This window comes from Cynocephalus volans, chromosome 15, assembly GCF_027409185.1.
Source record: "Cynocephalus volans isolate mCynVol1 chromosome 15, mCynVol1.pri, whole genome shotgun sequence".
NCBI lineage: Eukaryota > Metazoa > Chordata > Mammalia > Dermoptera > Cynocephalidae > Cynocephalus > Cynocephalus volans.
The window spans coordinates 56,294,880-56,307,316 of record NC_084474.1 but is presented as its reverse complement, the minus strand read 5'-3'; the positions used below and the strand labels follow the sequence as shown (position 1 = coordinate 56,307,316).

The window sequence follows — 12,437 nt, the reverse complement described above, 5'->3', positions numbered from 1 at the left end:
CTGAGCCAACCAGTCAGCCACAAATTATTTTTTATAGTAAAAATTTACATTTGTTCTTGTATTCCACAAGTTCATCATACCATGATGGTGATATGTGACTTTAGCTTTGGAGGAATATTGATTTAACAGATGGACACTTCACATTTGATCAAAATGTGGGTTTGATGCATCTCAAAAACTGGGGTAAATAATAAAAAGAGCTGTGAGATTTAAATAAGACAATATGTCTGTATGTGTTTGTGGGGTAGGGTAGGGAGAGAGAGTAGGGGGGAAGAGATGTGGGGTTAAAGAGGGAGAGAAAGGGAGAGTTTACATCATATGTACTCAAATGTTAGAAGTAAAGTACATGCTACTTCTCAGTATTTTTTATTGGAAAAGCTAAGATGTCCTACCCCATAACTAAACATTCAAGTCTACTGAATCTGTGAAAATTAAAACAAACAGATTTATCTTTAATAATACTGACCAAACATTTTCATAAATGCATATATATTGTGGTGGTGGGGGGTGACGACTGGCTGGTATGGGGATCAGAACCGCCGACCTTGGTGTGGTAATACCATGCTCTAATCAACTGAGCTACCTGGCCAGCCCCATAAATGTATATTTTGATAACTATAAAAGTTAGGGTAGTTTCTCTATTAGTTTTTTGTTATGCTAACAATTACTGAGGGCTCACTATGTGTTTCATGGTCATATGTATTCAATCCTAATAACAACTGTACTAGGCACATTCTATAATACAAGGGTACTTGAAAAATTTTGTGGAAAATTAGAATTAAAAGATGATATGAATCATTCCTACAACTTTTTGATGTACCCTTGTATATCAAGGAATTAAATGTACCTTACCTAGCATTCACATATTTGGGAAGCAGAATGTTAATAAGCCTCTTCAGGATGATTTTCATTGTGTGGGAGCCAAATTTATTTTCCACAGGAAAACAGCTCTCAAATTATAATGGAGGCAAATAGTAAAGCTAAATTAAATACAAAACACTTGCTTTACATAAAATTTCTGGAGTCTCTGCTCTAGGCAATGTGTTACATTACAGTAGTCCCCCCTTACCTGCAGTTTTTCCTTCGCATCGTTTCAGTTACAGTATAGTACAATAATGATATTTTGAGAAAGACCACATTCATATAATTTTTATTACAGTACATTGTTATAATTGTTCTATTTTATTATTAGTTATTGTTAATCTCTTACTATACCTAATTTATACATTTAACTTTACCATAGGTGTATGTACAGAAAAAACAGTATATTTAGGGTTTGGTACTATCTGTGGTTTCAGGCATCCTTTGGGAGTCTTAGGATGTACTCCCCCCCAACCCCCGCAACCACTGTATTTGGAAAAAGAACAGGCATGGCAGACCGTCAGTTAACCAGTATTATTCAGTTATTTCTAACTAAACATCTCTGGCTTAAACAGCACCCAAATCTTGATCAAGTAAATAGCTCCATTTCCTTCTATGGTCCATTATTTAACTCAAGCTTTACTTAACTCCTTCTCTATTCTTTAGCTGAAGGCTTCTAGCTACTTGAAATACTTAAACCTTCCTGCTTAGCAGGAGTGGAGGGATAGGAAAAAAATGGGGAAGACAGGAAGGGACTGAAATAGGGCCATCATCTTTCCAGAAGTATTTCCTGTTCACTAGATTTTTAACAGGTGATTCATACTAAGAAAGGACTGAATGGTCAAGTGAGGGAAATGCTAAGCAAATTTAAAGTGCTTTCTTTGTTTTTTACTATACGATTTTCTAAAAGAATTTTTAACATACGGTCAGTCCTCCTTATCCATGGGTTCTGCACCTACAGATCCAACCAACCATGGATCAAAAATATATTTAAAAAAATAATAATACAATTTAAAAATACAATACAACAAATATTTACACAGCATTTACATTGCATTAGGTATTATAAGTAATTTGGAGATGATTTAAAGTATATGGGAGGATGTGCGTAGGTTATATGCAAATATTATGCCATTATATAAATAAGGGATTAGAGCATCTGAGGATTTTGGTATCCTTGGGGTGGGGGTGGGGGTGGGGGGGTCATGGAATCAATGCCACTTGGATACCAAGGGACGACTATACCAATGATCGCTATACAGAATGAACTATTTACTGAATTAATTTACCATGACATTTATTTCCTGGGAGAGTTTCACAGTATTAGTGTTTTACAAATTATGCTACTGATAACACTGAGGAAATAGGGATACCAGTGAGGGTGGTATAGTCTGCCTGGAGCAAATTCCTTATGAAGGAACAAGAAGAAAAAAATACCTAACATGAAATATAACCCTAAGAAAGATATGACAGTTCCAATAAAGATTTTGATTAAAAAACGAGAATAAAGAATGAAGGAAGATTATCCAGGAGTGCAAGATAATTTTTTTTCAAAAGTAGAAAGTTTTTAATACACCTTTAAAGAAAAAAAGAAAAAGAAAAATACCAAAATTACTTGATCAAGTTACAGGGAAAAAAGTCAAGTTTTATATCAGAATCAATAGGCTCATGTTTCTACTTTCAAGAAGTTATGATCATTCCAGTGGAAAAAGATTGACACACTTGATCAACATATTTGTGAGAAGGTCTAGACAAAGTGAGGCCCATCTCCTGCAACCCTCTTTTGGGATCTACATCCTACAGAGATGATGTGTTCTGTTCTGCTTTCTACTACATGCAGCAAGGGAGGCATATTGTTGTCCGGAACAGCATTAGACTAGTTGGGGAAGTCTGTCTAATTTAGGAATGGAGTGTCAGCAAGCCATTTTGGCTGCATATCTACAGCCACATTCTTAAGTCAACTAATTAGTAAGAGAAAGGTGTCATGTCTCCTGTGTCTCATACAAGTACATTAACCTACTTCTGAATGAGGGTGTGAGGGGAGGGATGTTTTTACTGATTCCCTAAAACTCCACCAAAAATCTTAGTATCAATTAACAATGTTTGGTGTAGGAGTAATATATACTGAATTATTTGGTGTTAAAAATATAACTGGGTTAATTTTATGGTTAGGAAGAAGAATAAATTAAAAAGAGCAAACTCACAGTTCAAGCTATTAACTATTAGAATACTTTATGAATGCCTGTCCTGACACATCCAGTTAATCACCAGTCATGAATTACAACTTCTCCTGAAACATAGTTTACTCATTATGGCTCCCTATATACAAAATCTGTTTCCTAAGTCACGTGTACTAGTTTCCTGTGGAGAAAATCAAAGTTGGATCTGTAATCTGTGTATAATTTGTAAAAGGTCAGCCTACAAAAGCATTTCCAGCATGTCAAAAGATGGTCAAAGTATAGCTAAAACCCTTCTTTGTAGGATGAGAATGAGAGTCTTATGGACATTAATTCGAATTCTAAAAATACATTAATTCATTAATGGCATTCTAGTATAATAAATGTTCCTGTACATTCAAAGCTCCCCAGCAAAGTCAGAAACACTCACAAGAGATGACAGGGATAATGTGTGCTGGCAGCAGGGTGGCCTTAGTCAATTAAAACAGGATTGTGTTATCTGATTAGACAATATACAAATTAGGCCTCCTAGGCAGAAGGTAACCAGACATCTTTATCTAAGACAGGTTCTATGCTTCCCTCCCCTTACATGTTCCTCACTCCAATTCTTTTCCCCAGTCATGGCCAGATTTTTCTCTGAACCTGTGAGAAATGGCATGTTCTAGAAGCATGCTAGCTAGCTAGCCTCACTCTGGTTAAGTAATAGCATTTAGATTTGGCTCCCTAGGCCCTTTCTCAAGATGGGTTTTTAGAAATAATGTCCTTTAAACAAGCTTAATCTGCCCTGGCCCTCACTCATAAGAGTGGCAAGAATATTAGGTCAGGAACCCCAAGAGATCTCAAATAGAAACCAGGTCAGGTAGTACTCTTTTCTACTTTGATGTAAGGACAGTACTTCTCAAGGTGTGTTAAACTACATGTTTAAGTAAAATTAATGTCAGACACAGAAAATGGCCATATTGATAAATATCAAATTAAAATACAGAAAAAAAAATTAAATGAAAAAATGAAGAAATTAATTTCACACCTAGCATTTCTGGGGGATAAAAACCTTTCAGGTGAGTTGTATGATGAAAGCGGTTCAATATTACATATATGTCTATGGTCCTCATACTGTGGTTAAGCATTTCTGTGAATGACTGCCAAATAATTAGGTATTTATCAATATTCCTTATGCCAGATTTAAATAATAAATGGAGTTTTAATTTTAAAAATGTCCCTCTGCGGGTTCCAAAGGTTTTAATAAGCTCCAAGAGGGCCAGGACTTTTGTCTTTGTTCATTATTAAATCTCTAGTACCTGACACATAGGTGCATTAAATATTCAAATGACTATCCAATTTTAAAAAACAAAAACAAAACATCAGAAATGGAGAAGAGGGATAGTAAGAGCTATAAGAAGTTGTGTGCTAGGAATTTTGTTAGTGATAACATCAAAGATCTATCTCACTTAATCCTTTTAACAATATGACAGGATAGGGATTCAAAATCAGGTCTGTATATGCTCATGGTAAGTAAAATTGTAACTTTTAATGAGGGCTTATGTAGTATTCTATATTTTCAAAGTATACACAACAAATTTTATGTTACTGGGTGATGTTTTTCTATATAACACAACCACAAAATCTGTAATGTTGAGTATATAAAATATGCTATAAAAACCTAGAGAGCCAGCATAAATCAAATATAAATAAAGTGCATAAATAAAAGTAATTAATCTCTGTGACATGTTTTCTCTGTCCTTTGTGGGTAGGACTACTGACAACCACCAACGCCAAAAATTAATGTATAGCCAAATTAATCAAGGACAACTCTTTACTAAATCTATATAACCAAGTGATTGTTTTAATAACAGAATCTGTTAGAGTAGGTGTTTCTATTATTTTATGATATTTTATTTTTAAGTTAAAATTTAAGTTATCTTCTCCAAAATATTTAGAATACTGAATTTTACTTTTTAGCAATAAAGTATCAGTGAGAAAAAATTGTGCAGAAATATCCCAAAATATGAATTTCTCAACAATTTTTTCATTTACTAAGAAATATTATACACATAAAAGGGTTCACAATAAAAGAATAATAAAACATAATAAAAATATGATAAAAGAATAATAAAACAAATACCCCTGTATCTACCACGCAAGTTAAAAGCATTATAATTATCAGGAGGATCACCACATAATTCACAACTGAAACTGAAACACTTGAAAAAGAAAGGTAGTGCTATTAAAAATTACGCCAGTACAATAAGAATGAACTGGACCTATCTTGGGCAAATCAGAGCCTATAATTACCTTATTTATCAGTAGCTGCAGAAGTTCCTTAGTTGCCAATAAACTAAATGTACTTATCTGTTCTACTGTTAATGAACATTTGTTTTTTTCACTGTTTGCTATTATGAACATTCTTAAACTTATCTCCTGTTACACAAGTAAAGAGTTTCTCTAAGGTATTTAACTAGGCATGGAATTTCTCAGTTGTAGTGTAAATGTGTATTCAATATTAATACATAATGTGGCCATAGGTGAGCTAATCATTCACCTGTATTTTCTTTTGCTTAAATATTTTTCCTTTTACTTATATAACTTCCCTCTATAATCTGTTTTATTTTGTTTAATGTGTTATATGTGGTGACAATCTAATTTTCCCCTCAAACAGCTAATTTTCACAATTCTATTTTGTTGAATAAGCAATCCTTTTCCAGTTGGTTTGGCATTCCCTCCTTAAAATCAAGTTCTTTTACAAACTATGATCTGTTTCAGCCCTATCGATTGTGTTCTATTAGGTTGACTATTCATTACAATGACATGGTCAATCAACACAGCACAAAAGACTTTATAGCTTTTTAGTTACCAGAAAGTTTGTGCCCCTGGATTTTTTGTCTCAATCTCTCCTGGCACAGGTTCTGACACTTTAAGCCTCCTTTTTCTTCATCCCAGCACTTACAGATTTTTTTTTTTTTTAAAGCTACTAGGTAGAGGAATTCATGAAGCTTTCTCGTACCATAGAAATATAAAGTTAGAAAACCATCCTCTTTCTCCAGATAAAACATAACATAGGTATATTCCTCAGTATGTGAACTCTTGCAATGGTAGTATTTGCTGTGACTCACAAAATGTTTTTTTAACCTAAAATGTGCTTTCCAATTTGAAATCTACTCCAACTTCAAGAGAATGATTTGTACACTTGCACCAGTGAAAATGCTGCACAGAGGCCCAAGGGATCAAGAGTGATACAATCATATCTAAGCTGTTTTTCTGACTGGATATTGTTTCCTGCTCAAGTTATTTTAAGATAGTGTTCATTATCCCTACATATTTTCTTCCCATCTTCTTCTTGAGAGTTTAACCCTTCATGGGTCCCAGAGTTTGCTTCTGCCATTACACCTGGAAGCACAGCTATCCTTGACCTAGATTAGATAGGTCTAATATATTATTTTGTTGTTTACTTATGTTATAGTACAAGCCCCCTGCAGTATAGGAAAATATAATTCAAATCTGATACTAAATAGTATCTCTAAGGCCTATACACAATTAATGAATTCATAAAATATTAACTAATTAGGTAATTTTTTAATGCTTTATATCACACAGAAATCCTTGGTGGATGGTTAAGTGCTAGTTGATACCTGGGAAAACTAGTATTTGCACAAGCCAGAAACACTTATTACTTTTCTTATTTAAAATTATGAAATATAGTTTAGATGCAATCTGAAAATTCATTACCCAAAAAGCTTTTAATAATGGATTAGATTCATATGTGTCCTGAAATTGTAATTAGATACACTCACATTCTAGCCTTACCTCTGAGATAATACTCAGATAATCTTGGAAATTCTGGGTTGTCTCAAATTCTCACCTACAATTCCTGGTTTACTAATAGTATGCTAAATCACATTAATTTTTTGTGGTTTTTACTACACTTTAAGAGCTCGACTGTTTTTTTCCCTAGTTCTGAAAACTGTATAAATAAATGCTCTATAAACAGGTGCTGCTAACATAATGATAAAATATGTAAGCAAATTATTTTATTTTAAATGTTGGCAAAATGGTATTTGTAATTCAAAAACATCAGGCAAATGAAGTACAGTCGTGTTGCTTAATGATGAGGATACATTTGAGAAATGCGTCATCCTTGTGCGAACATCAGAGTGTATTTACACAAACCTAGATGGCAGAGTCTACTACATACCTAGGCTATATGGTATAGCCATTATAATCTTAGGGAACTGCCATCATATATGTGATCCCTCATTGACCAAAATAGTGCATAACTATATTATATAACCTCTAGAGCTTGAGACTAGCTAATACTTATGTATGTCGATATAAACAAGTTATACTGTGGTACATGTTAAAGTACCTTTCAAAAGGGTCATTTAAGTTTATGATCACAAATGATCCCTACACCACAACCAACCAACCTGATCATTTCACCTGTTATTCCAAAATAAAAATTCTCCAAATGGACAGGGAAGATCAATTTTGCATACAACTAGATCCTGTACCCAACCATCTTTCCCTTTTCTTCCAAAAATGCTCTTAACTATGTAAAACAACACGAAAATAAGTAACATAGGATTCCTGCCTTTAACACCTTACATTGGGCCTGAAACACACTGGTATACACCCAATGTTAGGCTGCTGAATGAGTGAATTCTCTGGCATGTTAAAATTTTTCTTTTGAGTAATAGCAAATTCTTACTTTAACCACAAAAGAAAAAAAAAAAAAAAAACAAGAAAAATCAAACAATATCTTCTTACCCACAGTCTGGAGCTGGACACCATCTACAATCAGGATCTGCAACGAGCCACCGTCTAAGCATAAATTCTTCATATTTTTCCATCAATACATCATCACTTAATATCAAGCGAATATCATGGGGATTAAACCGTTCAGTACACTCTGGGCAACTGATGTTTACTCTGCTTTCAGAGATTTCTATCCTTAGATATTGTCGTAAGCAATCCACACAAGATCTATGATGACAAGTCATTATATCAGGAAATCGGTCTTTAGAATGCCGCAAAAGGCACAAAGGGCACTCTATAAAATCTCCAATTTGTTTGCTGATAGAAGTTAATCCATTGTCAAAAGAGGTACGTGAGGAGAAAATGAAGTTCCTATCAGTACACATTTCAGAATGTATACTTTCAATACTTGCAATTCCATCCACCCCTCCATTTAGCTCCCTTGATTTACGTTTGTTATCCTTTTTCCTCCGAAAGAGAGAGCCTATTGAAATTCTTCTTTTTTTTGGTGCCTTTTTGACTGAAGGCAAGCTCACAGATGAAGCAGAAGATTGAAGATCTCGATCTGAACCCATTTGCCGATGTAAACTCATGTCTAAAATGTTCATTAGAATTGAGTCAGGGTCAGTGTTTACACACAGCCCTTCATTATATTTAGAGATAAAATCTATTTCTTGGTCTTGCATTCAGATTAAGTCATGATGTAAGAAAATCCTACTTGGTTCCTTCAGAGAATTCTTGAAAAAGTTCAATTTACAGAAGACTGTTATCATACATGTTCTGAAAAATGAAAAACAAAACACCATGATTATTTAATTATATTCTTAGTCTGTGTGCTTTTATAAACTTACAAAGTCCTATGAAATTTCAAACAAGAATGTTCTTTAACCATTAGTTAAAAAAAAAAAAGGCCAATTTACTGAGTAGTCTACAAGAGAATATAAAACTAATGCTGAAATAGCAACAAGGACATTCTTTGATCTTAATAAAAGACTCTAGATTTGAGCTGACTTGATCATTACTAAATTTTTTTTTTTTTTTTAAAGATGACTGGTAGGTAAGGGGATCTTAACCCTTGACTTGGTGTTGTCAGCATCATGCTCACCCAGTGAGCTAACTGGCCATCCCTATATGGGATCCGAACCCGTGGCCTTGGTGTTATCAGCACCACACTCTCCCGAGTGAGCCACGGGCAGACCCATTATTAAATCTTAATTAAACTTTTGTGATCATTATGACTGACTTCAATGATTCCTCACTGCCTTTATGAGGGAGGGATGGAGAGAGGGAGGCAATTTATTTATTTATTTATTATTGGCAGCTGGCTGGTATGGGAATCTAAACCTGTGATCGTGGTGTTATAAGGCTGAGCTCTAACAAACTGAGCTAACTGCCCAACCCGTTTTGTCTTTAAGTAACAATAAAATGTACATGCAAATACAAAGGGCTAAGAACAGCTTGCACAATCTTGAAAAAGAACAAAGTGGGAGAAGGGGTTCTTACCACTGCCAGATATAATGACTTCTTATAAAGTTATAGTAATTAAGACAGATTGCTATGTCACAAGGATGGATACAAAGACCAATGGAAAAAAGTCATATATATATATATATATATATACACACACACACACACACACATACATATTTATGAATGAACTTGATTTATGATGAAGGTGACATTGCTGAGCACTAAGAATGACCTTAAAAAAAAGTACTATGTCTACTGGTAAGAAAAGGAACTTGACCATTGCTCACCCCATGCATAAAAATCAATTCCAGATGGTTTGCAGATCTAAATATGAAAAGTAAAACCACAAAGCATCTAGGAGACAATGGAAGAGAATATTTCAATGAAAAGATTTCTTAAATAAAACATACAAAAGTACTAACCACAAAAGAGAAGACTGATAAATGAGACTACAATAAAATCAAGACAGAATTAAGTATGTAGGATATTTGCCACATTTAACTAATAAAGGAGCAGTATCCAGAATATGTAAAGAATACTCACAAATCAATAAGAAAAAGTTAGACAATCCAAGAGAAAAATGAGCAGGGTACTTAACAGGCACTTCACAAAAGGATATGAAAAAGTACCCAACATCAGTCATCAGGGAAAAACACATTAAAGCCACATTGAGAGACCACTATGCACCCAGTAGGATGGCCTAAACTAAATGACTGACAGTTCCAAGTGTTGACAGGATATGGAGGAACAGAAACTCTCTCACACTGCTGGTGGGAAAGAAAAATGGCACAACTACTTTGGAAAACTGTTTAACAATATCTACCTAATTTAAACATACAGATACCCTTTTATCCAGCAATTTTACTCCTAGAAATGAGTACACAAGAGAAATAAATGCACACATGCATCAAAAGACATCCACAACAATTTTCACAGCAGCATTAGTTGTAACAGTCAAAATACCGGAAACCCACATTTCCATCAACAGTAGAATGGATGAATAAGTTGTGGTATATTCATACTCTAGTAGTTAAAAGCAATGAAAATGAACAACACGCTGCTTCGCAAAACAAAAAAGAATCTCACAAAAAAGAATGTGTGCTGTATAATACCATTTATATACAGTTCAACACAGGCAGAACTAATCTACAATGTTAGAAATCAGGAAGGTGACTACCTTTTGGGGAGAAGCATAAAGGAAACTTTCTTAACATGTATAGTATGTGTAGTGGTTACAAGGTATGTTTACTTTGTGTAAATCACTGACCTACACACTCATAATTAATGCATTTTTTGGGTGACTGTCACACCACAATGAAAAGGTCTAATTAAAATAAAAAAACCTTCCTGAGATGATAGCCACACATATCTCTGAGAAAGTCACATTGGTTTCCCAAAACAAAATCTGGAAAAACATTTCACTCAAGTAAACTTTAGTTATATCCTTCAGTTTATATTTTCACGTTACTTGCAGCATTCCTCCTTAAATCTAAGAATAATAATAGTGTAATGGTAGGCTTTATTAAAATTATATGCATATTTTCTTCTTTACATGTTTTTACTTTGTCTTGTATCTCAAAATGTTTTCAATTCAATATATGTATCATGGAAAATAACTATACAGGGAATCCATCTTGGATTTTATCCTAAGAATTTATCACTTAAATATTAAACCAGTGATATTTAAACAGTACCACCTGGGGAGCTTTTCTAAATACGCACCTACAGAAATCCAATAGCCATATAATTTATTATCCAAATGAGAACCATGTTAAGAGTGAATGGAGGCACTGCTAATACTTAAACTGGGACCACAGGGGCAAACTGAAACATGTGGTCATTCTACCTAGGAAGCCTTTCTAAAGCATTGCAAACACATAAATAGACCTCAAAGGAAAATAAACCAATTTGAATATTAAAAATTTAATATTACTATATGATAAAAAAATACTACAAATAAAGTAAGAAGACATGATTAACTAGGTAAATGTGTGTAACAGAGAAACTTCTTAGGCAGCAGTTAGAAAAATTAGGAAGATAGGAAAATAGGAAGTGTTCAACAACAATCACAATGCAAGAAATGAAAATTCAAACATTAGATACCATTTTTGTGCACATGAGATTGACAAAAGTTGGTGAGTGTATGGTGAAAGAAGCATTTCACATACACGGGGTCTTCAAAAAGTTCATGGAAAGATTCATATTATCTTCTAATTCCATTTTTCCATGAACTTTTCCAAGTACACTTGTATCGCTGGGATGAGCACAAATCAGCACAATTTTGGGGAATCAATTTGGCATTTTAAACTTCAAAATGGAAAGATTTTCTGATCCAGCAATCCTACATGTAAAATTTAACTTTCAGAAGATACAAGGATACAAGTGTACAAAGACACATTGTGCAAGGAAATCCACTGCAGCCTACTTGATGGAAGCAACAAAACAAAACAAACCCTACTCAAAACCTGGAAATAAGTATCCAACAGGGTACTTAAATAAATCAACTATAATTTAAGTGTTATGCTATGGAAAGATCCTTACATAGAAGGCTTAGTGAACAATGACAACTGCAAAATAGTATGGCTAATAAGAGCCCATTTATATGAAAACAGAACCACACAGACTTTCATATGCATATGTAATTTCTGGAAAAATATGTTAAGAAACCATTAATAATGGTTACCTTGAGGAGTACAATCTTTAGTATTCACTTTCTGACTTGTGCATAGTTTAAAATTGTATCATAAACATCTATTACTTACAGTTAAAAAAATAAATAAGTAGATCCCACAAAAAACAAAAACAACATATTCTGTCCTAGAGCTACCCAATCAAAATTTCTGCAGATGGGATCTAGAGTTTGTATATTTTGAAAATGTTCCTCAGTAATTTGGACGCATGCTCCAGTTAAGAATGACTAATACTGAAGAAACTTTGTTAAACATTCTTTCACTTAAAAACAAAATTCTATAGGCTTGGCTCCCAAAACAAGACTCCTTGTTTCTCATTTCTTTAAATATTAGTGAGGTACTCCTTAACAACCTATGATGAGAGACAAATTCACAGGATTTAATGACTATCTTCTATAGAAATAATCCAAGGAAGTGTTTTTAAGCACTGAAGAGGATTGGTAATGCCTCAATCACAAAGACTTTGGCTAAATTTCAGAGCTGAAGTCTA

At 33.8% G+C, this 12,437-nt stretch overlaps 1 protein-coding gene across 1 annotated transcript in view; it reads right to left on the bottom strand.

The window, feature by feature from the left end:
- RNF19A (ring finger protein 19A, RBR E3 ubiquitin protein ligase) overlaps positions 1-12,437 on the bottom strand; it is a 68,928-nt gene that overhangs the window by 29,603 nt on the left and 26,888 nt on the right. Inside the window, exon 2 of the mRNA XM_063079823.1 lies at positions 7,800-8,567. Within this exon, the coding sequence (XP_062935893.1) occupies positions 7,800-8,473 (674 nt within the window). The 5' untranslated portion in view covers positions 8,474-8,567. The remainder of the gene's footprint in view (positions 1-7,799; positions 8,568-12,437) is intronic.